General features: G+C 43.8%; 1 protein-coding gene across 6 annotated transcripts in view; it reads left to right on the forward strand.

Moving 5' to 3' along the window:
* The window catches only part of SPTBN1 (spectrin beta, non-erythrocytic 1), a 135930-nt gene that overhangs the window by 29988 nt on the left and 77999 nt on the right, over positions 1–27943 (forward strand). For 4 of the 6 annotated variants that reach the window (XM_040612403.1, XM_040612402.1, XM_040612405.1 and 1 more), the window contains exon 2: positions 12343–12539. In XM_040612403.1, coding sequence (XP_040468337.1) covers positions 12392–12539 — 148 coding nt within the window. In that variant the 5' untranslated portion in view covers positions 12343–12391. Of the gene's footprint in view, positions 1–12342; positions 12540–27304; positions 27921–27943 lie in introns of those variants that run through there. The other 2 variants (XM_040612408.1, XM_040612406.1) reach the window with 2 other exon arrangements.

Genomic DNA, 27943 nt, shown 5'->3' on the forward strand with positions numbered 1-27943 from the left:
TCTTGTAAAGAGAGAAGGAAAACCCATGAACTCTGAGGAAAATACTTTAAAGATGGTACAATACTCTGATAGCTTTCCACTGAAGAGGAGCAGAGGGTGCAGTCAGCTTGAGAGGCTTCGTGTGCAGATGCACTGGGGCACTGCTGTTTCTTCCCAGCTCTTCACTGGTGGGTATGCTGGCCACCTTGTGTTGAAACTGTTACAGTTTGTGCTAATTTGCAGAACAATTTTTAATATGCATGTTTTCAAGTAGGGTGTTTAATATCAAACTGCTGTGCTCTGTTTTTCAGTTCACTTTCCAGTCAGTTCTGAATTCAAAGAAATGCTGGCGTTTCCTAACCGGCAGTCAAGCACTGTCTTCACATTATCTCACCAAAGCAAAACTTGTCCCATTCTGTTAGTAATTCTGGTTTTATTTTCATTAAAAAAGTAACAGCTAGAATTCATATGGTGCTTATAACATACTCTAGTGCTCCACTAAGTTTGGCCATCGAAAGGCAAAGCTTTGCATGATCTTGGCTGTGACTTGGGTTTCAACATCTGAAGGAAATGCTTGTTCAGAGCTGTCTTTGACAAGCCTCCTATGAGACCACCACACCGTCCAAAAAAGAATTCTTCACTAAGGCCAGTTCTTTGTCCAGACCTCACTGAGCTGATTAAGCATCTCTTGTTAAAGTAAAGAGTAAGCACAGCTAGGGAGGTCTCGGGAATCTCTGGTACCTGGGCGAAGTGCAGGTATGAGAGCAGATAGATCATCTCAGCATTGCTGTGGAGTAATTAGTGCTGTCTGCTTAATGAGAGTCGCTGGGTGTTCGGGCTTTGGGGTTGCTCTTTCGTGGGCTGGTGCTGGAGCTTATTGTGCTGCTGAAACCAGCTGTTGCTTCGGCTATGTTGCCTGCTGTTGCCTTACAAAGTGTGTTAGCGAATCTTTCCCCATTCACGCCCCCAGAATCTGTTTTTTGTTGTTTGTTTGTTTGCTAATTCAAAACCTGCTGACTGTGTAACAGGTTATTTCTTCCACGCTGGCCCTTTAAATTGCTTCCATGCTCTGGCTGTGGAATATCACTAATAAACAAAGCCCAGAACAAAAGCCTACACAACAAAACATCCTTTTCTCCCTAGGCGTCTCCCTGGGTGCGGTTTCCCACCGCTGCTCTGCAGTTCAGAGGCAAAGCCAAAACAGCTCCTTCTCATTCTTCCAGCCCTGGAAGTTGTCATCAGGCGGCCTCCCCCAGCCAGCACTTCCAAGGAGGGAGGGGGCCGCCTGTACCCAGTCCGTCTTTCCTGAATTTCTCCTTGGCTGGGAGCAAAGGAGCCTTTCTCTGCCTGTAAACAAAAAGCTCCAGTGCAGAGGGGGTTTGTCTAGCTGTAAAGCAGTGTATCTTGGCGTTACTCCCTGGTTTTGTGTCCTCTCCCTCATAGACACACCTGGATTGCCAAGCTGTGAGTGTGCTCAGCCTCCCACAGCTGCATCTTGTTCTGGCCGTGCCTCAACTCAGTGTTGCAGCATGACCCGGGTGGGCGTTGCGTCCTCCTCCTCCCTGTGGGAAGGAAAACTGGGAGCTCACGGGGATCCAGGGGAGGGCAAATGGTGCAGAGCCTGGGCAGAGGCTCTGGTTCACTCCTACTCATCTGCAGGTAGAACGTATGTTGCCTGGGCTGGGCAGGGCTGGGACCTGCATGTTACCCTGTTTCTCCCCAGCAAGTAAGCCTGGATGTACATCCAAACCTCTTGGAGCGTGGCAGCCTGGGCCTACAGACGTCTGTCTTTCTCTAGCTTGGAGTAGCTGTTAGAGCCTGTTGCATTCTCATTTTGCTCGAGTTCATCAAAGGTCTCAGTGCTTGAAGTGTTGCTTAGGTCAAAAAGTAATTCTTTGCTGCACCCCTTTTTTATTCTGTGCTTTTTACTTCAGCATTCCAGTAGCTGGGCAGCAGCACTGGAAAAGAGCATTTTGTATTCTCTGTACAGGCTGTATCTTTGGTCCATGCCCCTGACCTCCAGTGGTTTCAGTCACAAAGTGGCATATGCGCATTTATTAACTGTCAAAGAAGTTGGAAGATATATTAATAAGGTTAGGAAGGGTGGGGTGTGGAAATGGAGAGGGAAAATAGAAGTGCAAGAGAGACAGCAGCTGGCTGGCTGAATCCTCGGGCCTGTTTACTTGGCAGCCCTCCTCCTGTAAGGAGGTCAGAGCTATTGCATCTCAGCTTCCCGGAGAGATACCACGGGAGGAGGAGTATGCTCGTCCTCTCGTTGCAAATGTAATACAAGGCCGTTGCTTCTGTACGAGCCCCTCTTTGGTAGGAGAGAGGAGTGAGGCAGAAACCTCCGGCTCCAGCTTTATGATTGAAGAAGACATGTTGTGCAACATCTCTAGTCCCTCTTCCATCTCCAGAAGCTTGGCTGTAGCTCTCTTCATTTGAATTAATATAACGGATGTAAACTTTATCTATCCATAAATTACATGGTCACACACAGGCAGTCACAGCGCTCGTTGAATGATCAGGAGGTTTTTGAGTTGCACACTTTTTCCTAAGGAATATTCCACTGTAGGTTACAGGCTAGCTAGGTACTTCAGCCAGGGCTGTTCCCATGGTGGCTCTCAGCTGTCTGCGATGGGCTGGACACCGCCTGGCACTGCCAGCTTGCTGGAGCACCAGTTCTGGAGCACTGTCAAAATAACCAGTGCTGGTTGCTGAGGGCATTCAGGTTGCCTGGGGCTTCCTGCCGAGTTAGGGTTATGGCTAAGGTCAAGGGATTAAGGTTTTTCTGCTGTTCTCCGAGCACAGACAGTGATGCCTTCATCCAAAGAAGAATCAAATCTCTGAGAGGCTTCAGGCAGCGGGCGCGTCTCTGTTTTCAGGCCTCCACTGACACACAGCTGGTTTCCAAAGCTCAGTGCTCTGTTTCTCGTAAGCTGGGTCATGCGAGAGTAGAGACCAGAAAATGGCAGGCTCCTTTCTGAGGGTAGCTGGGTTTTATTGGAACTCTGCTCTGCATGAGCACTTGAAAAAGAGTAGAAAAGACTTTCTGTTTTGTTCCACTGAAGAAAAAGGTAAATACCGCTGTAGACAATTGCCCTACATTTTCACATTCTTTTGGTGAAGGTCAACCGACAGATAGCCCCTAGAACATGGTAATACTAAATATTGTCCTTTAAATTCTCAGTGACTATGGAAGGAATTTTTTTAGTAGTTGCTTTGGAAGCCTGCTGATAATTATTGAAATATGTCAGCTTTCCTTCCTGCCAGACCATGAGGAAAAGATGTCCCAGGTATCCTTCACCAGCTTGAAGACCCAACATACTCATCCACGAGTACTTTCAGTTGGACTTTTTAGAGATGTTTGGAACGCACACCTTTGCCTTGCTCCGTGATCAGAATTGAGAAGGCTCAAATGCAGAGACTTTACAAGGTTGTTTGAAATCTGAATGCTTCTTTGAAACAAGATCCTATCTACATGCCGTATCTCGTAAAATCTGCCGGGGTAGGCGTCCATTCATAATACGGAAACAGCCATCTTTTCACTTCTCTGCCTCTTCTGTTGTAAACAATGAAACCTTTGAATTGTGCTAGAGCTAAAATGTGTATCAGAATAAATGTTATCTTGACAGTGAGAGCCTACGTAAGCAAGGTCCTTCTTGTAATTCCAGAAGGGACTGAGCTGACCTGGAGCCTTTTTGATTTCAACTGCAGTTGATTTCTTCTTGTTGATTTCATTCAACTTACAACTATGATAACCCTTTGGATTATATATGGTGAACATATTGTTAATCCGGCCTACTCATATTTTTAATCACTTTATATTAATTTATTGCTATCAGCAGGTTTTTCCTGTTATGTTAGTTCAGTTATCAAAAAATTCAGGCAATTCCATGGTCAAATTTTTCTCTGTAAGTGTTTTATAGTGAAGTAAGTACATGGGCTGTAAAATTGAAGGGCTCTTGGCTTGCTGACAATCCTATTCCTCAGAAAAAGTATTGGCATGCCAACTGTTCCTTACAGATGACCCCACAGATCAGGGCGCGCAGGTGCACAAGCACGTATTACTTGTCTTGTAAAGCCCTAACAACATTCAGGTTGCTGCTCCAGTCACTGTCCAAAATATAGTCCCTGATTTTGCTGCTCATTTGTCACTTTTCAGTTTTGAAGAGACCAGCTGCATTTGCTTTTGGATGGCCAAGCACCAGAACATGTCTGCAAAGTTAGAACAGTGGATTTGGCATATTTATTTAAAACTTACAAATTGGCACTTGAATATTTTCATGGGGCCTAGGCTTTGCAAAAGGTACCTTCTGGATGGTTACCCTACGCAGAAATACAGCTTTTTCTGAAAGTGGGTGGGAGATCTGTTAACTGGGATGTGGAAGTTAAGGAGTGATAGATGCAGGAATGGAGGTGGGGAGAGAAACCATAGAGCACAGCGGATGAGCTGGCCCCCCAGGTTTTTTTCCAGCTAAGCCATTTGCATAGCAGGACACTCCCAGATAGTTCAACAGGCTGCCTTTAACTGACTGAGGAAAGACTCTGAGGGTGATGAAAATGGTTTTTAAAAGCAATTGACTGAGAGCTGCAGAAGTTGAAAACTGTAGGAGTTTCTTTATTGACTTAATTATAAGCAGAAAATAGGATGACAGGTTTTAGAAAACGCCCAGTTGATGTTCCACCAGACAAGAGGTTTTGGGTGCCGAGTCACATCTCCTTTGGCCATGCTGGATGTAGAGGTGCCTTGTGAGATGGAGTGAAGCTGTATTCAATCTATGGGTCTCACTTGAGCAGCCATGGACTAGCTGGTGATGTACTTACTTGAGCTGATCCTTACTCTCACAAAACTAAACTGCCTTTAGCCCTGACTGAGCTTGTGTAAACCTTGCCCAGCAGTGATCATTGAAGGAGAACCATGAGTCCATGAGGAAAGAGTACTCTGTGTTTTGCTTAAGAACTGAGTAAGGAGGTGGTATTCTTTAAGCCTGGTACTAGCATTCACAGTATGTGGCGTTTTATTAACACAATCCTCATGCGTGTTGCGTGCCTCTCTGTGTAACTCAGTGCAGACTGTGCCACCATCCAGTCCCTGGATCCCCGTAGACTTTCCCTTTCAGCAGAGATGGAAGAACATTGCTGGCTAGAAGCATGCTGATGGCTGATTACCAGAGCCCTCCCCACCTCCCTCAGCAGCTTGACAAAATGTGTTTTACATTCTTCAGATGATGAGGGGAAAAGGAAGGGCAGTCCCAGAAGGGATCTGGTGCTTACTCCACCCTTAAGTGTTATGTGTGGTAACGTTCAGTTCTGCTTGATTTTTGTACTCCTCTTTATTAACTTGTTTCAAAACCCCACCACTTCTTACCTAAAATGTCTCAGTTATTTTTGTGGCTTAGTCTTTTCATGGTTTGCATGTAGTTGGTGGAGGGGCATGGGGTTCTCTAGAGGACGGTTCAGAGGCAATACCCAGTCTGGGACACTCCACAGGGAATTACAAGAACCTAGAGAGTCTCACCCCACAACTCCTATTATGTGTCTGATTCGCATGAAGCAAATATGAAGCCCTCCACCCCCTTTCTGGTTTTAGGAAGCTTTTCAAATAATGTTGACGCTTTATGGGTAGCATCCTCAGCTCAGTGGAAACTACCTCTGATGACAGAGGACAAATTTGGACCCTACGTGTCAATTAATTTTCTCTAGAGTCTTCAGGAAAAAATGCTGGAATCCAGATTTGCTGGGTAATGGATGAGAAACTGGATGACATTTTGTAGCTTTAAATGTGCAGAGAATCAGTCTAGAAGGTTTTAATGATCCTTGCTGGAACTGAAAGGTTTGAGGCAGAGATGTGGTTCAGGTTTACTAAATAACTTTTTTTTTTCCAGTTGTTATTAGTTCCTCTGTGCTCTTGGCTGGGATGCTGGGTGCTTAGTTATAAGCACTGCATTTGCTGAACCAGTTTCAATCTTTGTCCTGTGCATTGCACATGTTGGTCACGGGTGTTCAGCGGTCACCCCTGCTGTAAAAACACTTGGGTTTCCAGTACAGTGAGTTGTATTTTTGTTTACAGTGAAGAGTGCAAACACTTTTTGAAGTTGTTTCAGTGCTTATGTAATATGTACCAGTCTCCCAGCTAGAGCATGATATCCTGGGGACCTCAGAAGAAAAATAAGAGCCTGTAAACCACTCTTAACTCCCTGGTTGCTGGCTTTCAAATGATGGGTTATCCGAACTGTGGGAAGTAGACCTTGCTCATGAAGGACAGGCAGCATGATCTTAATGACCTTTGCACACTTTTCCAGCCTGTATTGGGAATAAAGAGGCTTCAGTCTCGCTTTGCTTGTGCATTCCTGAAGCATCTGTGCCCTACATGCTGATTGTGGCGTTTGACTCCCTGGTAGCACAGCCTGTCCGCCCTTTTCTTATGACCTTTCAGGGTGCTTTCAGCTCTCAGCCTCCACATCCTGAGCATGGACAGCCAGAGGAGCTGGCACCAGAAAGTGGGTTGACTCAGGAAGCAAACAGGAAAACAGACAAAACACGTGGAGTACTCTTGGGCTGGAAAATGCAGAAAGTGTGATTCTGCTTCTCGAAGGAAAGATGGGGTGGGGGGCCAGACCTTGCATGCAAGAGAGAGGATATTGGAGTTCAAGGGAGTTAAAGCTTTGCTGTATTAGTACCTTTATTATTTTACAATTGTTTTAGCAGCTGAAGCAAGACAAAATGTCAGCGATTGTGTTGCCCACGCTGCCCTGTGAGGACAGGGGAAGCTTCTGCCTCTGGAAAGCGTGTCGGGGTTCGTACAGCATGAAGCAATGGGCCCTGGGCTGAGCCTGGGGACAGGCTGGAAAGCAGCTTCTGAGGCTTCACGTTAAGTTTTCCTGTCTTTCTAAGCTCTGTGCTCAGGACTTCTGTTTTTCAGTTCAGGTGTAGAGCTCTGAGTTTCTAACTAGTATTTTTTAAATACTTGCAGAATTTGATTTTTAGGTGTGTTTGAATATGTGTGTCATTTTGCATACAGTCTAGAGTTTCTTTAAAGGTGCCCCTATCGACTTGTGGTTGGGCTGGTTTCCTTTCTGTGGAAGCTAAAGTGAGAAACTTGCCCTGATGGGGAGACAAGATGTGGCGGGATGCTGGGAGCTTAGAAGAATTTCCGTTCTCCAGTTTAAATATGAGTTTAAAGCGACATTTTAAAAAATGTCTGTTAAAAAAATGTTAAAAATGTCTGTTGTGCTGCTGTTAGGAGGGAACTGAATATTGCTCAGAATGAGCACGGTTTGGTTACATTGTAACTAGATTTTCCTCCTTTTAGTAATAATAATTACTCTGAAGTGAATTCGTTGCTAAAGAGCTGGACTCATTACCCTGGTCCAAGTCATCAGTAGGAAAGAAGCAGTACACGCTAGGAGTGAAAGTATCTGGAGGTGGAAGTCCTGCAGAAAGGGTAATTGAATTTATTTCTGTGCTTGTTCAGCCTTGGTTTCTGAGAGAGCTACCAGAAAGGAGGCGGTTTGTAATTTTGGTTTCTTTGATGTACATGTCTGATATGTAGGAAATGGAGAGAAACCATTCCCTTTCTTACAGTGGTTGTGTTTGTACTTGTCTCTGGACCCCTGTGGTCTAGTAACCCAGAGATGGAAGTGTCTGTGTCCCATTTTCTGTCCTCTCAGCCATTCAGTCATATACAATTTATCTTAACTGTCAGAAAAATGGCAATAGGTTGAACTGTGCGTTAGCCAGGGAATAGTCTATTTACATAAGAAATGAGACCATTTGGGGATTGCTGTTCAAAATACATTTTCTTCAATCATAACACCATAAAAACCTCTTGACAATGCTTAGATAGTAAGAGTAACATGAAACCAATTGCAGCTTAGAATGCTTCATGGAAGAATAGTGACTCTTGAAAAAATAATGTTTACTTTAAAGATAAACGTAACGATTAGGAAGTAATTCCAGATGTGTGGTTATGGCAGAATTTTAGTGATTATAGTTTCAGTCTGTTTAGTGAATTACATTATTGCGTTTAAGAGTAGCCAATGAATTTTTTTTAAATGAATTCATTCTTCAAATCGTCTGAATAAAACTGTTTATTTTCTATTATCTAAGAAACAAACAGACCAGAATCTGGTTTATTTATGAAAGTAAATACAAAAGGTCTGACCTCTGGATATTGCCTTTGAAAATCATCTGAGAAAATGCTGTTCCTGGTAGCTGATTCTTTCTTTGAGCCATTTCTTCTTTTGGAAGATAATGCCAAACACCACCCACCCTCAAATTACGCAATATATTTTAAAGAATGCTTTGAAATGAAATGGTTTGATCTCTTTAGTCTCATGAGGTCTTCTAGCGTTCTATCAGCTGCAGAAGGCAGTAGTGTGTTACATTTTATCAATGAAGACAGAAGTTTTCAAATTTACAAAACCTTTCTTTCCCCATCGTGGTGGGTCTGTGCTGCCTTGGGGACTTGAAGCAGTTACATGCTATTTATTAGTTCACCTGTGTTGTTGCTTATCCCTGTAGTTGCCGGCTACCAGGGCCCAGGTGCACCCAGTGCTGCATGTAAGAGGGATGTGGACTAGCTGAGAAGTCTGAACGCCTGTTCTTTGTATTTAAGCCCTATATAAAGGTCCCGTAACGTAGAGCCTGTGCCTGAATTGCGAATGCTAATGACATTGGGACCTGCCGTTTCTAAAATGTTATGCTTTCTTGTTATTGGTGTGCTTATGTTTATCAAATTCCTGAGAATGGGTTGGCTTGGAGTCCTCTGTATTAAGACTGCTCAGGATGACAGCTGAAATTCATGTTACATTTGGCTCTCCACAGAAAACATTGTTCCTTTATTAGATTGGTATTTCAGCTTAAAGCCAGGCCAGGATGTTTAAATTACAAAGGTTGTTCCTGCTGGAGCACAGGCTGTCTTCTGACCCTGTGCTTTCTGCTTGTGCTACATACTCTATAGTGATTTCTTGCAAGGGTGTTAGTTGGTGCTTTGCGCATGAGTGGAGAGTGCTGCAGTAAGCTAATGGCACACAATACAACTGGCTCCTGCTTTGTGCTGACTACGCAGTCAATAAAACAAATGTGTACTCACAAAGTACTTGTTGAAATCATCCTGCAGTGGAGGTCTGACCGGATAAAATTATGCTGCATCTTGAGCAGCAATTATGCAAGTAACATGTCAGGCTTAAGATAAATATGTAAATATACATATGTTACATGTATGTGTATATACACACGCAGAATTTTTTCAGCATATGTCTTTCAATGTAGGGCTAATTTTATGGATGACAGATTACGCTTGAGGTCATTAATAGTGAAAAGCTCCAGAAAAATTCTGAACCATTTTTCCCCATTACTCTCTGGGCAGTTGCAGATGGCACTGGTGTTTCTGTTTGTCAAATAGGGGCATCCGTAACGTAGAAATAAGATTTGCTGTTGTAGCTGAGCCCATCCGCAGGACCTCCACCTCATTGCTGTAGTATGAATACTGGAGGTTTCTGATAGAGCTTGTGTTTATCTTCCCTCTCTGTTCTTGGAGGCTCCAGGGGGTTGTGCTGGGTCAGAGCTGCAGCAGGAGTCTTAAGAGAAATTGTTTTTCAGCAGAGCAGAGGCTTAGCGTGGTGGTTGCACATTATGTAGCTGGGTCTTTCTTTGGAAGAAGGCAGGGCAGCTTATTTCAGTTAGAATTCAGCTCTGTTATCCTCACCTCCCCACAGAAGTGCTTTGCTGCAAGGTACTTATTTTTATCACTGCAGTGTGTGTCTGCTACCTCTCTCTGCTGTTCCTGTGTCATTGAGCTGCATCCCAGAAAAGGGACCTTGATGTCAGCCAGTGAAAGAGACAGTGCTTTTATTTTCAGTGTCTCTACAGAATCAGAACAAGTATGTAAGTTTTCTAGCCCTATAGGTGTGGGATAACAGGCCCATTTAATGCTCAATTAAGCTTTATGTGGGATAGATTTTTGCTTGTGTGATGCTCAGGAAGGGTAAAAGAAGAGATAAAGCACAAGTTATAGTTGAAATTGATCCTGATGCAGTTACGTGTGCATCTAAACACAGATGATACAGAAATAAATGGAATCGATGGCTTGTAGCGTCTATACTAAATTAGCATGATGCAGCATCCTGGTTTTAGGGTGACTGCTTTAATTTTTATGGTTTGAACTGCTGCTCTTGCAGTGGCACATCATCTCCTCATTGGGCACTGATGAATACTGAGAGCTGAAAAGGTTGAAACTGATGCTGCAGAACAGTCTGATTCCACACGTTGTTTATACCACAGCTGCTCCACGGATTTGATTGGAATTAACCCTGATTTCGGCCTGTGTACAGGAATCAATGGGAGGTTTTTGGCTAAGCTTGATACTAGATGGGGATCAGCTGGTGAATGCTGTGCAGAAAGGCTTCGAGTGGGACTTAATCCTGTCCTGGCCTGGGCGCCATCCTTTTGTCTGTCGACAGCGGCAGAACGCGGCCGGCAGAGGAAGGGCCTGTCCCTCGCCCGGGCTCCCTGCTGGAAAGCGCCAGCCCAGGCGGCTGCAGCAAAGGAGGGTCGTTCCAAAGGCTTTTCCCAGAGCAAGTTTGCTTCGTGTTCTTTCAGTCTGTTGGCAGCTTACCATAGCTAAAGCGATTTCTTCCCACCTTTTGTGAAGGTTGAATCGCTCGCAAACAGGCTTCGGCAGCAGTGTCTTATGTAAGAGCCTCGAGTGCAGCCCGTTTTCTGTTTCAGTGTGAAACGGAGGGATTATTTTTGAAGGAGATAGATGAGAAATCTCATCTGCGGTGGGGAACAGGAGGGTGTCGTGTCAACCCAGCCTTTTTATCATAGGCCCCTCTGGGAAGTTAATGCCTCTGAAGTGCGGGAGCAGTGGTGGCGCCTAGGCCAGTTTTCCCCCGTGAGCTGGCGCCGTGTCGGCCGCAGGGTGGCTCGGCAGGGCCGCCGCAGCCTCCCGTTCCCGGGGCCGAGGGGGCGGCGGGGCCGAGGGGGCGGCGGGGCGTGCCGGCCCTGCTGCCCGGCGCCGGCAGGTGGCACCAGGTGGCCGCCTGAGGCGGGCCCGCTGGCGGGCTGGGCGCTCCCCGCTGGCCGCGGCGGCGGGGGCAGGTGAGCTGGGCGCTGCCGGCTCGGCCGCGGCGGGGGATGCACCGGCTCGCTGGGGGAGCGGCAGCCGCCGACGTCCGTGAGGGAGCGCCCGGCCGGCGCCCCGGGGCTGCCTGCCTGTGGCACGGCGCGGCGGCGGGGGGCGCGCAGGAGCCGCGGCGGGAGCCGGCACACAGGTGGAGCCACACGGCCGGAGACCTTTCTCACGCACGCTCCCGAGTCTTCCTGTCATGTGACCGCCGCTACTAGAACCTGGCCGTGCCCCCTTTCCCAAACATTGAACCGCATTGTTTTAATAACGACCACATTTCTGTGAAGGCGGCCCGTGTGCTTGCTGTGGGGGCCGGTGTGAGCGCGGGCGCTGAGGGACGGGCTGAGGGCGGCGCTGCACGCGCCGCTGCGCCCCTCGCTTCAGGGCCTGCGGTGCAGCCGCCGTCTGTAACCTCCCTCCTCTTCCCTCAGAGGAGGTGTTCGGCTCTTTTATATTTAGTGCCGATAAGTACATGCAAATTCCAATCAGAAAGTGGTATGAATATGCTAACAGTATCCGGCTGCCTGAAAGAGGAGAACCTCGTGTAAAGAGTTGCGTTGGTGGGCTACCATTTTGTTGCGAGGGAGAGTTCAAAGCGATGCCTCAGATAGTTGTTTTTATCTGGGTTAGTTCATAACTAAATTCCCAGGGTGGCCCACAAAGTCAGCATTTGCATGTGAAGAAAGAAATGTTTCTTCAGATACATGTTAAAAGGCTTCTGCTGGTCAAATGCTTATGTGACTTTTTAAGCATTTGCATTTTTTTCATCAGAATTTACACCGTTTTGTAAAGGTGTTGAGGTCTTCTTCGCACTTCAGGTTTTTCGTAGCCGAGTTATCCACGGCTCCATATGGTTTAGCCTACATTCACAGATTTGTAAAGCTGACTGGCTGATTTTGAAAATAACGGTGGTGAAAGTATTTAACTGCACGTTTCATATGTGTTCCGCTTTGTGCAGAGCTGGACATGACAATTCGGGATATGTGTATGCAGCAAAGCTGCTGGCTTGAAATCTTGCTTTTGTGAGGCGCTTCGCTTTTTAAGAGGACTTTGAGCATTCAGTTGCTTTCTGAAGGACTGGTTGGTATCTAACCTGTTCTTGAGCTTGTGCCCGGGCTTCAAGTAAAAGTCATTGGTTTTTGAAACCAGAAGTCTTGAGCTTGAATTTTACCACTTTCTTTCAATATACGTATATTATCTAAATTATTATGTGTGTTTTTCTTTTACAGAGGTTTTTAAGAAGAATCTGATGGTGAGAATAGGTTAAGAAGACTCAGGATGACGACAACAGTAGCAACAGATTATGACAATATTGAAATCCAACAGCAGTACAGCGATGTCAACAACCGCTGGGATGTCGATGACTGGGACAATGAAAATAGTTCTGCTCGACTCTTTGAACGATCCCGCATCAAGGCCCTAGCTGGTAAGCACTGACCACATGAGCGAAACTCTGATGCCGTATGTATGTGACAGTACGGACACTGTCTTCAGTGCCTGTGCCTTGTCAGTAAATGAGAGCTGGAAATTCTTCTGAGGTCAAGTGCAGCTTGCCTGAACAAGTTTTGAGATTGTTTTGTCCACTGACATTAGTGGGACATGATGGTCTCATGTTGCTTTGCAGGATGTGTTCATATCTGACGTTTTGCAAACACTTGGCTGTTCAGGTTTGCTGTTAAGACTTCTTCACTGTAAGCACAGGACAGAAGGGATTTAATCCAGGACAGAAGAGATTTAATCCAAGCACTTTTTTTTATTACCTAGAAGTTTGTACTGACTCAGTTTCTCACCTCATCAGTCTCATCAGATATTAATCTATTTGGCTGAATCTTAAATTGTTTTGATTGGGTTTCTGTGACAGGCTTCAAAGTATCTTCATTTGGAGGTGTTCAGAACATCTCACTTGTCCTGAAATGGAGGAACGTAGTAGGTATAGCTGTCATTTAGTAAATAATGCTGAAACTGCAAATTTTCCTGAGGAAGCAGAGCTTCTGAAATACTTGCTGTCTTCTGCTGAATTACACTCTCATTGGCAGAGAAATTAAATTTGATTGGGCCTTTTTTTTTTTTTTAACATTTGATTATTGCATATTAAAGGCTGTACATTAACCAGATTTGTTTATGCAGCAAAGAGATTATGTCATGTCCTCTCAGCTCTGAGGCATTGCCCTTCAAAGAAATTTTTATGCGCTCTGTAAATGATTTCCTGACTCTTATGGTAGCATGCCCACATTCCTGACCTCTGAACAAAATGCCTCAGTAACGTGGGACATACTATAAGCATGGAAACCAGCTCAAAATGTACTGAATTTTCTGCTAGTGAAATTTTAGATACAAGGACAGTTTTAAACCCAACACCTTATCATGTGTTGAAGCAGGTTTGTTAAATTAACCATACTGAGACAGAGGTATCAGCTGTTTCATTTGTGATTCTGATGAGACTGATTCCAGAGCGCAGAGTGCCCTTTGGCCTCTTGGTGCTGGCCATGGGGGCGTATTAGATGCAGAAACTTTTACATGTCAGGCACAGGGCAGGATCAGGTTTGGAGCTGAGCAACAGGGAAATAAAGTAGTTCACGCAGGTGGGCAGAGAGCAGATCACATATCTCCTACTGAGGATAGTAATCTTATTGACTTAATGGAACTGCCCATGGAAAGATGTGTGTTAAATTTTTCTATCTTTAGAAGACTTCTAATTACAGCAGTTCTCATCACAGTGTGCATTTGAAATTACTGATGAAATGCCTGACCTGGAATGGGGCTGTGCTAAGTGGGGTCGGGAGCAGCCTAGTGATAGATTGGTGGTACACAAGAAGAATCTTGACTTGGGTTCTCTTACAGTTTGATCTTGTTTGAGGAAGAAACTCTATTTTACTCCTGCCACGTTAGTGGTTGCAGGTTATATTCTATTCCTTGGGTGGGCAGTGCTTTTAATACAAAGCTCATTAGCAGCGTTTGGGTCCAAGATCTAGCCTTTGTTGCAGTTGGTTGTTCCACTTAGTTTTATGGCAAGCAGAGGTCCCCACCTGAGTAATGAATAATAAACACGAAACTCTTATTTCAAGGAGAAGTAATGTAAGGAAAGTACTTGAATTATTTAGATAGCCTAAAACAAATACTGATGTCAAATCAAATAATTTTGCTGAAGATTCAATTCAGAGGCATATTTAAACATTTTCCCAGAGTATTTATTTTTTGTTCTTAATAAGCATTACTCAGTTATTTTAATTTGATATATTTCATATCTGTAATTCTCTGTTAGTGTTGAGAATGCTGTGTGCTGCCAAAACTTGGCTTAGCGTACTGCACTGCTGCCGCACTGCTTGAGAGCCTAATCGTCATGCAGGGAGACAGGAATTAAGAGAGGTTTGTTTGTATTGCAGATCAAAGGTTATAGTTAAAGGCTGAGCCATGGTACTCCTGGCACCTTTCAATGTATGTTTTTGGATATGCTGTCTGGTGGGCAATCTTCCCTTGCATCTCTCCAGAAAGGCACTTGCAGTTTTTTAACAGCTGCAGCCTGGAGCTGAGAGAGCAATAATCTCAGCCATCGTACTCTTTAAATCGAGACAGGCTCTTTCTGGAAAGGTGTACTCTAATTCAGCTGCTTGTCACAGGATCAGACACGATAATCACTGTGTGAAAATGCCTGTGGCTGGTAATGCACACAAAGCCACATCGGGTGATACCAGGAGGCTCTTCTAGGCTCTAATCCCCACAAATTTGACTTTCTATTGCAGCAGTGCTCTCTCCCGGTATTTCACTGCACGCTGAAGCAGAAGGAGTTGTGTACCACCTGCAGGGCCCAGATTTACTGAATAACACTCCAGTCTGACTTAGATGGGCACTGGCTCTTTGTGGGCATGAGCTTCTTCCCACATCTCCAGGATTGGCTGTCTTGTGACAACAGCATTTTTCTTTGCTGAGGCCTCCTGGCAACAGCATTTTTCTTTCCCAGGGTCCTAGGTTAGTTGTACCTGAAGGCTGCCTGTGGATGTCCAGCTCTTTCAGTATGCCTGCCTTTCATTGAAGGGACAAGATATATCAAAAGACTATCAATGTGTTGCACTCCGCAATGCACATGCGTCAGTATCTTCTTGTCCTAGTATGAAAGGTTTCCCAATGAACAGACCAGGCAGTGGTTCTTTATTCCCTATTTATAAGATGCAACCCGTTGCATTCAAAAGTAGAACAGCCGTGGGCATTTTACACTCCCTGACTAATGGCTATATACTCACTGTGAATCTTCCTGTTAGTGCAAGTATCTTCTGTCCACGTTCTTCAACAAGTTGTGAAGTGTCTCTTCTGTGAAGCTTCCGTCTTGTGTTGATTCTTGTTTACTGTAATTGAAATAAGACTTATCTCCTTTAAGGTAAAGAAAGGTAGAGAGTGACTAGGCAAAAAGTGAGTTCTCTAGCCAGTGTCTGATACTCTGTTTTAGAAAGAATTGTAATGGCATCCATCAAGATGTTGAAATATTTAAACAGCAAAGCATGAGACGGTGGTCAGAGTAGTCTGTGATCAGAAGAGACAACATATGAGAGAAAAGCTCAGTTACAGCAGGTATGATATAATAGTAGAAAAACACTACTGTCATCACAGCAGCTGGTGAGTGATAATACTAAAGCGGTCTGTATACCACGAAGACCAGAATGTGAAGGATTGTTTCAGATTAAAACAAATAAATGGTCTGGGAACTCAGCTTTCAATCAGAATCCAGATTTGAAGGGGTATGCAGTCAGATTGGTTGCCATTCATGTTGAGCTAACTCACTGTGCAAGTGATATGAGAAGAAGGTAACTGATCCCTACTTCGTAAAGTAAGACACCCCACTGCAGGAAGTAATCTTTCACCTGTCCTTGTTCTCTGTGGTTCTTTGGAAGGTCTTGCTGGAAGACCAGGTAATTCTACCTGCTCTGTAGGAGCTAGAAAGATATCAAATTTGTGCAAAATACTTCATTCACAAATCCTCAAGTGTTGGATTTCGTCTGTCAAGGACCATTAGCTAACAAGATTTGCTGTGCAGCTCCCTGGTGCGTTGAGCTGTTATGAAAGCCTTAAGAAACAGTTCAGTTGTTCAGCAGAATTTTTCACGTTCAGTCTGGGATTGTGACATTCAGATGTACCATGCTTGCTGTCTCAGATGCTGTTTTCAGGTAGCATGAGAATTGTCACCTCCAAAACTTTCTGTTTCTCTAGTTAGCTAATTCTGTGTTAAAAAACGCTTAGCTAAAGTTACCTGCTTTTCTGCTCATTTGTATTTGCTTTTTTGTCCTCTGGGTTCACCCGAGTGACCAGAAGGTCTGTGACTCAGCTGTCTGGCATATGAATTAAAAAGTTTCAAAGTTTATTAAATAAGAGGTGTATCTTCTCAGCGCAGGGCAGATGAAGCTGTGCATTCTGTTTTCAGCTCCACCTAAATGATTGTGCTTATGTTGGGACACTTGCTAGTGTTGCATGTCACACTGGTTGTGAACCTTACAGGGGAACGCAGGTAAGGAGACTGCATTCGCTGTGCAGCTTTCCTTACTCATCCCTATTGCACAAATTGAAACCAGGCTTGTAATTCACACCAGTAACTTAAATTCTCATAGATGCAAAAGGGGAAAACCATTGAAATTGTTACTGAAGTTACGCTACTGAAATTTTTTTCTTTTTAATATAGTGGAATAGCTGCTTCTTAAGGATAAAAAAAGACAGAGAAAACTTGCAATGGGAAAGTGCTGAGTACCATATGTGGGGCTAGTTAGCACTTTTGGCCTTGGTATTTGAGCCATTTCTCCCCACAGCTCTGGTGCAAAAAGTCAGCAGAACAGGCCCCCAAAAAAGCAGAAAGTAAGATACTGCCTGTAGTACTCTTTGAGTGTTGTGCACCTGCTTGTCCCTGCTGACTAGTATATCTCTCATAGCAAAGTTTCTGCTGTTTCCCTCTGAGTGCACACTAAAGATACAAAAAAATCTGCATGGTCAGAATGAGGTTTTGGGTCTGAAATCAATAAAAAAGGACAAAATACAATGATTTAGAGCTGAAGAAGATAAACCTATGGTTTATCCTTGACTTTGAAAGAGCATACTGAGAATAATCTCTTGCAGGTACGTTTCGTGAATATCCAGTACTGAGCTATCTGGGACTTAAAAATCAACAGCCTAATTTTAATAACAGCAAGTGGATAAGGGGAGAGGGCCCAGCAGTATGTTGATGCTTGTAAATCAAGTGTGAAGGGCATGTGAAGAATTCACTTGGCACTAAACAAATAAAAACCTTACAGCAGTGAAACTGCAGCTGCATCTTCTCAGCAGTGGTGTGGCTGTGCTGGTTCTTAGTCTGTGTTTTTGTTTAGCAGCCGAAGGCCTAATACAGACGTGGTCAGGTGAGCATGAAAGGGCTTATTTTGAAAAATCTTACTTTGCTCAGATAAAAGCTGATTAAATTATTTCAAGAAAAGCTCTTCCAAACGTTGACCTCACCCAATGCTTTGCTTCTGGATTTTACTTCTGCAACAACTTCTCAGCTGCAGGGCCTTACCAGAATCTGTAGGAGGCTGGTGTTAAAAACAGGAGTATCATTCTGTGTGTTTGTGTCATGCGGGCATCAAGGGGAGGGAGCATGGCAGCGGAGAAGCTGCTGTACTTACGCATGTCACCTGCAGTGCTTGTTGTAACTACTGATGAACACTGTGCTCTTATCAGAAAACAAGAAAAAGCTTAGCCCATCTGTCACTGCTGATTAATGTGTTAGCTTTTAAAGCTGCTGGTGGAGAACCGTTTCTAAAGCAAATAGCAAAAACCAGGCAATAAATTATATTTTGTTCTTAGCATTTTTATTTCTCAAGTTCATCAGTAGACTGACCAAAAAAAAGTGTCACAGTATGTCTGTGGTGCATAAAGTAACTTTCAAGTAAGCGTGAACAACTTGTATTCAATGATGTCCTATCAAAAATGTGATTTGGTACAGAGATCATCTGTACCTCATCGCTGTGGTAACATGATTTTTGGTATCAGTTATGCATAGTTTCAGAGTTTGCTCACTCTCTTTAGAATCAAACAAATAGTGTGCAAAGTGTGTGGTGGAGGTGTAGGTCAGATTCTTTGTAGTCTGATTAGGTACCAGATCTGTGGTCTAATGTAGCTTCTGGAGTATAGAGCAAAACTGCTGAAAAAAAGTGCTGCTGAATGTAGCTTAGGACTTTTCTGGAATCACGCACGCTTGTCTGCTTCATGGGTAGTATCTGTGATCACTTAGTAACAGAGTGATGCATGAAAGTGATTGCATCCTGGTGAATAACTGTAATCTGGCACACATCGCTCAGGCAGGACAAGTGGAGCTAGAAAAATAGGCTTTTTGCTTCTTTGGAGAGGGAGCAGGATAGGAGCGGTTGCTGGCAGCCTTACTCTGGAAAGTCTGACAGCTGCAGTCATTTTACATCTCTGATTAAATTCTTTCAAGACTAAGCAATATCGAGTTGGACATGTATGCAGGAGAACCCAGCATCTTGCCAGCAAATAAGCCTGTATTGATCGATCTTTCGATCTCTGAATTCCTGTACATTAAGCTTCTGGACTGGAATACAGGTACCATATCTGTTTCTGGTGGAGGGCTCCAGCCATACGCCAATCTTTATGCACAAAGGCCTGACGCTGTGCTTGAACAGCAGTTCAGTAATTTAGCAAAGTAATGTACAAGAGAATTCTGCACTGTAGTTACGAAGTGATTAAATATAAAAAGCCGTTTGCACAGAGAGGAAGAAAATAGAAAATTCATACATGTATGCTGGCTCCGTGTGCATGTGTGCATACATGCATATGCTTTTAGGATGCAAAATACGCATGAGGATAATCTTGAAAGCAGGTAAATCTGCTTTATCATACCTGGGTATTAGATACATTGGCACTGCGCTAACTTTCATAGCGTGCTTCCTTTCTTTCACTGATTTAGGTGAGAACTATGCCTTAATTCCCAGGCTGGCACAGCACAGCTCTCTCCTGTCTATTTTATTTTTCGTTTTGGCATCAGTAAAGAGGAAAAGCACTGAGGGACGTGCTTTTGGCTGCCTGCAACACTGAGATGAGTGAGATGCAGCGTTCTGCACCAGCTCAAGCAGGGAGGGACAGGGTAGGATTTGTGAAGGGGGGTAAAATGCTCTGGCTGCACCAGCTGCTCAAGGAAGGGAACAATACTCGCTGTGAGGTACCCTCCATGTAGTCGGTGAGAGCTAAGCCAGGCACAATAGTAGAGCTGGGATAAAATCATGCTGAGGCTGATGATTTTGGAGGAGAGCTACCAGCCGGATTGTCAGCTGGTGTAAGCTGGCATTCTCCCTTGGTTTCTGTGAGACCATACTGACTTACACCAGCTGGAAATCTGACCCATAGCAGCCCATCACGCAAAACCTGAAGGCTGAAGAGACTATAATGTTCTTTGCTGTTGGAATCAATGTTTTAGGGACGCAAGACAGAGAAACTATGAAACCCTTCGTTGAACTGATGACGTTGGTTTTGGATACTTTGCTGACTCATCTTAATGGGAAAGATTTCTTGTTTATAGAAACTTGCCAATAATGGCAATATTTTATTTTTGTTTTAAATTATGCCTTTTATCAAGGATGAGCTTGGCTGTGGATACATTTCAAAACCTGGTCATGAGCCTGTAATCCAAAAGTCTTTCCACAAAAAATGCGTATGTAGAAGAGAATGTTCTCATCTCATGTCTTTAGCATCTAACTAGCAATGTTTCTGCATTTATTTTATTTATTCAGCCAAATCTGCAATGTGCCTCGTGTTTTTCCTTCTATTTGTTGCTTGGATACTGCATGAAAGCACTCCCTGAAGTATAAATAATGTCTAGCAGAGCATACTGCAAAGCGAAATTCAATACAGGATTCAAAAATGTTTACTAATTTCTGTTAACCTTGGAGCACTTCTAATGGGGAAAGATTAGGGATGAAATCATTCTCTCAGATCAGAGCTTTGATTCTTATCTTGAGGTAATATCCTGGAGAGATATAAACCCAGATTGCCTTGAGACAAATTGTCTTGATGCGGTAGAGGCAGAAAGAACAGGAACAGGGATGAGGACCAGACAAGTAGAGAGGGTGATGAAAATCCACTTCCAAATTCCACTTTTTGAGTTTCTAGCATTCTTTGTAACAGTTTTGAACTCTTCTATCAAGCAATGCAAACGCTACTTTTTTGCCAACCACTTTGTATGTTGTATGATTGGTTTTTGAAGCTTTGCTTCCTTTAAATGTTACTAAGCCTTTAAGGTGGATGGGCGTTAAGCGTAGACAGTATTTGACTACATCTAAGTGCATAATTTCTATGTGTAATATAAAAATGAAACATGTTTTGCTCTGGAATGAGTCTGAGACAGTTAGTACTTGTCAACTGATAACTAAGCTTTTTTGCAGAGACAGGCAATTCCCAGATGGGGAAATTTTGTGGGTGAGATTCGACGAAAGAAGGTTTTTGAAAATAAACAGAGAGATGTGTCTTTTGTGTTGGCTTTAAAAATGAGGCTTTCAGCTCATGTTTTTGCATTAAGTATATTGTTTTTATAAAAAAGCTTCCAACAATTATTTTTTTCCCCTTACATTTTCCTTCTCTTTCATTTCGTGTGAACTACAGGATCAACGCAAACCTGTACTGTTTTGGCTTTTCTGGAACTTTGTTGCTTAGGTGTAAGAGGATCTAAAATTCTGTGGGGAGCCCAATTAACTTCAGAAGTTTCTAATTTAGGGGCTCAAGCCTCTCCAGTTATGGAACTGTCAAAATTGGGAGGTACTTTTTCATCCATCTCCCCTAAACTGACCACATGGAAATGCAGCTGGTCACAATTTGTGAACATTAATACAGTTTATACACTTTCTGTTCTAGCTATGTGAAGCAGGGGAAATAGTTGAAATAAATACTCTGGCTTATGGAGGCTTTTTAAGATTGGTGTGTTCTGCTTGTTGCTTTCACCCAATTACCATTTTGCTCAGGAGTAGATTGAATTTTCATGCTGGAGTGATTATGGTGTAGTAGCAGTGCATCTTCTGTGTTCGTGGTCAAACTGGAAAAAAAGAAGAAAACAGTACAAAAGGATGAAAAGCAAAAGGAGGGTGGGAAACTCTCTCTTTCCTGCATATAAACATAGATGCAATTCAGATAGAGAAGGAAAGCAGGGAGGGAGAGGCAATGAAAATTCCGGCTTCTAAAAAAACACAATTAAAACTCATAAAGAATTTTCTGGATGAAAATCAAGAAGTGTTTTCATGCCAAAAATTTCACAGGAGGAGAGTATTTTTAGCGTGTACCTGTGCGCCACGCATGATTTTAATAGAATTTTTAAGGGTTATTCATCTAAGTCAGGGAGCAAATGGAGTGCATTTCGTAGGCCATGACCAAAACCTGTGAATATATTTACTACAGTTTTTCAGGGATGGCTTCCCTGCTTTGGTGAGTTCATGGAGTATGGGAAGCAGCACAGTTCAGAAGAACCCGTTCAGACTGGAATACAAACGAATGCAAACCATGATTTCTTCCAAACATGAGTGCCTCGTGTAGTACTTTTCTGTGGCTCCCCTGGCAAGCGTTCCACTGTTGCAGTTAGCAAGGACATACTGTTACAAAAGTAATGTCAACTTTCCTGTTAATCTGGGACTTTTGTAAACTGAAACCTGAAACCATGTGGACCTGACCCAGTTTCAGTAATAAATTGATATTCTGGCCTGGTTTGTGAAAAGATTCCCAAAGGTTTCATGCTGCTTGGGTCATGGACGTCACAACGTACAGGTTTATCTGGAGCCCAGAGGTGGTTTGTGCCTGGGACTTGGTGCGGAGCAGCTGGAAGGCCAGCCCGGGCTTGGCAAAAGGAAAACATGTGAATGGACCATTCTGTATTAAAAATCCTTGTCTCCTACTTTTTAATCTGCCTCTTTCCCTTGCTTATGATTGCATTGGCTTTCTCAAGCCCATGTGAGTCACAGAGAATATGGCTGGAAGGGACTTGGAGGACCAAATGCCATGGTATTTGCCACTGACCTAGGATCACCTTTAAACAGGAAAAATGGAAATGCTTTCTGAAGTGGAAATGTTACTTAGGAGAAGATCTCTTCTCTTGTTTGTATTTATTTCACCTTCTTCTGAGACAGTTGCCAAGTATTGCAGGAAATGGCGGGTTTATAAGATGAATGGTTCTTGTTCCCGCTAATACCTGCAGAAGAGGTAATTAAGTTGGCGCGCTAATTTCTGCTTAGTGTGTGGGCTGCTTCTCTCTGTGTTCCAGCATCTTAGATGCAAACTGGAGGGAAAAGAGCTAATTCTTCAGGATTAATGTTATGCAAATTGTCCAATATGATAAAAATAACTATTTCCTATTACATTCTAGAACAATCCACAGAAAACTCCGTCTTTCCTTACTCTGTTGTATATATAGGGAGACATTCTGTGTTTACTGTGTAGACAGGAGTATCAGCAGAGAAGTCAAGAAAGGCAAATGTGAGTATGAGTTTTCGGTTCTTAACTGTGGCGCTGAGGGGATGTGTAAGAACTTTACCCTCTTTCAGGAGAAGAGCAAATGTTATGTGATTTCTGTGGTATTTTACATTAATAAATCATCCTTTTTATCTTGTAATTTTTTTCTAGTTAGTCACCAACTAGAGAATTTACAAAAGCAAGTAAGAGTAAAGAGGAAAGACAAGGGTGATGTTTAACCAGACTTGTAATTATTGTAAGCTCTTGTGTGCATTCTGCTTCCCATTAGAAGGATAATTGTCTTTTGTGGAGTTGTAAAATCACATCTATCTTTCAGAACACAACAGTTCAAGGCACGCATTTGTTTTATGGTACCCAGGGAACATTTTGTGTATTGCTTTCTTGGGTTTTCAGGCACGCATTAAGTTGAACATGTTTTGAGGGTGGGTCTGTTCTGGACACGGAGCCTGCTGCACCTACTATCTTCATTGTTGACCCAGTAAAGCCAGCCAATACTGGTTGACTTGATTGATGGAAGATAGTGTGGTTCGATGGGGAATGTCTAGCTATTCTAATTCTAGTGAGGCTGTGTGACCAATATTAGCACTGTGCACCTACTGGTTATTTCCTGCAAGAGAGTTATGAGCTGGATCCTTGGCCATAAATTTCTTAGAGGGCTTTTTTTCTTATACTTTTCTTGAGGATGTGCTAAAGTTTTTCTTAAGTGATTTCTTTTGGCTGAGGAAAGGAATAGTTTTGTTCCATCTTAGATACATTGATAATTAGGAATTTGCATAGTAATTCTTCCTAGATCTAACGTTAGTTTCTTCCTTCGAAACGTGTTTTTTTTTCTTTGTGGTAGGAATGTGTTCACTTAGCAGCAATTTTCAGAGCCAGGTAAAGACAGATCCCAGGACAGATATTTTTCTGTTCTGGGGTAAGCACCTGCTTAACCTCCAGATGTTACTTGTACATTTATAATTAACTTCTTGTTCTCCTTGAGGCTTTGCAAAGCTCTGATCATGGCAACCATGTCACACTTTGCATTATTGGTAAGTGGATAATCATTTGCGGTTTTATTTACTTTTAACAAGCACACAAGCAATGCAAGCCATCGTTACCAGTCAAGTCCTATGAGAGAGGTACCGCTCAAAGAATGCAAGCAAAAGTTATTTCACAGCTATAGGGGGGGAAAAAGTGAGAACAAAATTGGGGGTGGGAAGCCCCAACAAAACCCCCTACTTCCCTGCTATACTAAACTTAATGTATGATTTGGCCCTTATTTTCCTGCAGTGCTGTAATCAGTGATTAATTACACCATGGAGAATTTCAAACTGTGTTGAACTGATCAGTTACACTTGGACCAGTGCTCAAAAATTATCTGATCTATGGCTTTACAGCATTAATTCCCCTCCATAACATATTATCCAGTCAGTATTGTCAAGGGCTCAGTCAGTTACAGAGAAACCAAGAAAATTAGTAGAAACCAGGTATAAAAACCATCTTTGTGCATGTGACAGCCATGTGATCAATTGGATGCCTTGCAACATAACAGCAATAAGCAAGTCTTAGGTTTACTAATTTGGAGTCAACAGCAAACGAATGTAGTATTAGGACTGTTGTGACTCAAACAGAAATGCGAACTGGCAGGATGCCCGTTTCTAAGAAGCCCTGCTACATATGGTGTAGCGTTTCACAAATACAGACAGATCCCCATTTTGCTTTACTCTTTCTACAGAATTACCACCAACCTGTTAAGTGGAGCCTTCGAAATGTACGCCAGAGGCCCAGCAAAGCAGCAGTAATGCTTTGGCAGATGAGTCAGCAGCACCTGGCGATCAGGGCCATCCCCAGGAGCTGATAGGATCATTAACAAAGTCTGTCACATCTGTTGCTTGGGGACCTGTTGTTCAGCCCAAATGCCGAGCTGGACGGCAGCTAAAATGAGGTCAGAATTTCAGAGCGAGTGCTGCCGGGTTCTCCACGCTGTGCTAGGGTCTTGTGTCTCTTTTTCAGACCTTGAGCAAAATCAGCTTAGTTCAAGCACTGATTCTTCCCTTTTCCTTTAGCTCACCCCCTGCTCGCTGCGTAGCCTGCAGTGCTCCATACCTGCTGCAAATCCTTCTCTTTTTAAAGTAGCATTTAGTTTGGGCAGGCCAGAACTGGGAGGGACAGAGAGGGGACACGGAAAAAAAAAATAATCCTCAAACCCTAACTTTTATTCAGTATTTCTTGGGAATCTTTAGCTTACTAGTTTCAGTTATTCCACACTGAACAATCTAAAGTGTAAATTCGTGTATGTGGTGTTAATGTTTTATGACCGGGTGGGGAAAGCCAGTCTGTGTTTTAAATGGGTCAAAGCCAAATGATTAGTTTTTAATGTTTTGCTTTTGTAGTATTTCACAGTTTAATATTTTTAATAATGGCCACGTGCATTAGTTTGTCGCCTGCCAAAGGTGTAGGGAAAGCTTTCAGCTGGGGAGAAGTTCCTGGCTCCTGATTTATGTCCTTCATGGTGTTAAAAATGCTCCAGCTCTCCTGTCAGTCACTTGGACTTTAGTTTTACCTTCTGAGCTCGCATAGCAACACCTGTTTGCTCAAGGTGGGACAGTAATAAGCTGATATGCCTGCAGGTAGGGCCTGGCTGCCTGCCTGCTCTTGAGGGGAAGGGTTTCGTTTAATTATAACATAGGTCAGGCATTACAGGCAAAAGCTGCTGTTGGTAGAAAGCTGTAGGAAAAAAAAAATTGGGACGGAAATAAGCCTGTACTTGTGTGCTGGGTAAAACATGCTCCTTGAGCTTTGGGGGCGTTTGCATTTGTATATTAACGGCTTGGTTTACCGAGCTCTGTTTGTGTACATTTTGGAGCCATTTATATTTCTGTGTTGCCCTTCTTCCCTCCCACCCTAGCCTGGAAATCCCATGGCTGCAACTGCAGTGTGTGGGTCCCTGCGTGCTGGAGGGGACAGCTGGCTGTACAAAGATTATCAGGGGAAGGTTTAGCAGGAACAGGGACTCGCAGTGCCATATCAGTGCATTGTTGTCTGGAGAGCAGCATCCTGCCTGCTGCGGTGACAAGTGCAGGTGCTTCCTCAGATCCCCTTTTTGCCTTACAAACGTGCTTTCGGGGCACGAGCCTGCAGTACCTTGGGGTCCCCTGTGCAGCGGTGGTTCAGCAGCCCCTGTGGACAATCGCTTTCATCTCTGACATTGGAAACTCTGGCTTGGGCAGCTGAATAGCCTTTAGTGGCCAAGTGTAGGTAGTGCTGAAAAGGTTGAAGGCCAACTTTCAGAAACGTTTTAGGCTCTACTTGAGGTCTGCTGTAGTACTGAAAGTCCTGTGTAAATACAGCTATATTGATCTGAAGGAGTTCACTGAAATACACTAGTAAAAGCCCTTCTGAATCAACGTAACAAGCAACTCTGGACTAGGGCTACCTTGTTGCTTTACGTAAAACAGTATAGTTAAAAGCCATAAATATTTTAAGTGTATTTATGACCTCGGGAGCAATGTGCCAGGCATTTTCAACAGTCGGTGTGTTTTTGGAAACCCCAGCTTCAGTTGAGAAGTGTTGACTTCCATCACATCTCCCTAAATTGGAAGTGTTGCTGGTTGGACTTCCTGTAGTTTGTTCCCGGGCATGTTGGTCACAGCTGGTTGAATTTCCACCTGACGCCTAGCAGGAGCTAGGTCTGCAGCAAGTCAGTGGGAGTGGACTGCACTTCTCCCACAGAAAAGGTCCTCACATAAATTACTATCTGACTAAAACCTTGTGAAACAACAGTATCAAAACAAAGGCAACATTTTGAAATGTTTAATGAGGGGATGGAGTGGGAGGAGAAGAGAACATGGATTCCATTGGAAAGGAATTTGGAAATGCAAGACGAAAAAACATTTGTGTGAACAGCAGTTTTAAAAATGAACAGGCAAATGGTACATACTGAGAATATGAATGTGTAACTGACATTTTCATTTCACTTATGAACGAGTGAGGGCTAGGAGCTCATGCCCCTGAGGGAAAACTGCCATCCTCTGTCTTAATACCACCTGCAGGTACTGACTTCCAGTACCTAGCCCTGCTGCTGTTGTGTGCCTTGATATTACAGCGGGGTATTAAGGTGCTAGTCAGAGGTGAGGCATCTGGGCTTACTTTACAGTCCTCCCCCTCCAGTGCACAGCCCAGACAACCATTACTCTTGCAGTAACACCCAGCACACTGATAAATGGGCAAGGAGCCACATGCATAGGAGATGTCAAAATCCTTGGTATCGACAAGTAACATAAAACGAAGCGACAGGAATTGGCTGTTTAAAGAACCTTTTCACAAAGCTTTCGTTTGTTCCCAGTGTGCTGGAGCGTACATCTCTCCGTGTCCCCTCCTCGTCTCTTTCTGAATACTGAATGAGTGCTTCTGTGTGCGCGTGTTACTTCAAGTGAATAGTCTTGCAGATAAATAAAGTGCCCTCCTTTTCATGTGATAGTAATCTGAGACTTTTCCATTACATGAGGCTCTTAACAAAAGATTGTAATTCCACCAGCTTTGCTCGGGAAAGTACCACCATGTGCTGCGGGACGGCGGGAGCGGCGGGCTGGAGACCCCGCTGCCCCTCTGGCCCCTGGCCCCGGGGCAGCACGGCCTGCCCCAGCGGAGGAGCCTGCGGCGGCATTGCATGAGGCTCCGCTCTTCCCCGGCCCCGCCGCCCCTTCGCCCTTGGTACAGCCTTCGTTTCCTCCACGGTGCTGTATGGTAATCAAGTGACATCAGCTCGCAGCCGGGCGGCTGCTGATTATATTACAAACCGGCAGAAAGGTCTGAGGTGTGCGCGGCTCCTGGGAGCGCTGGCAGGGACGGCAGCGTGTGGCTCCATGCTGCTTTTACTTTGGGCTGAATCGCAGGCTTGCTTTTGATTTAGATTCGCCAGAGCCAGGCAAGCGTTTGAAACCAGATTCGAGCACTTGAGAGTTGCCTGTAGTGGAGCGAGGAGGAAAAAAAAAAAAAAAAACCACCACCAAAAAAAACCCTCATGGTGCTTTAAGTTTGAATCCATTACAGACAACTTGCCGCCAACCCACACTGCTGGATTTTGAACCGAAGCTGTTATTTACTTAGGGCTCAGTGAGAGCGTTTTCTCTAGGGACCGAAGCCAAACTACTGAAGGAGCTGGGATTTACTCAGATGTATGGTAGAGAAACCTGTGGTTCCTTTATGCTGCAGTTCGTCGTTTCCCTGTGTTACCTGTAAATGGAATTACAAAAATCAAGCAGTATGCCCGGGCCGTTGTCCCCAGGATATGCAGCTCAAGTACAGTATAACTATAATCAGTTAGAAGGAAGATTCAAGCAGTTACAAGGTAAGCCCGTGCTTTTTTTTTTT

Source organism: Falco naumanni, chromosome 12 (assembly GCF_017639655.2).
Source record: "Falco naumanni isolate bFalNau1 chromosome 12, bFalNau1.pat, whole genome shotgun sequence".
Classification (NCBI taxonomy): Eukaryota; Metazoa; Chordata; class Aves; order Falconiformes; family Falconidae; genus Falco; species Falco naumanni.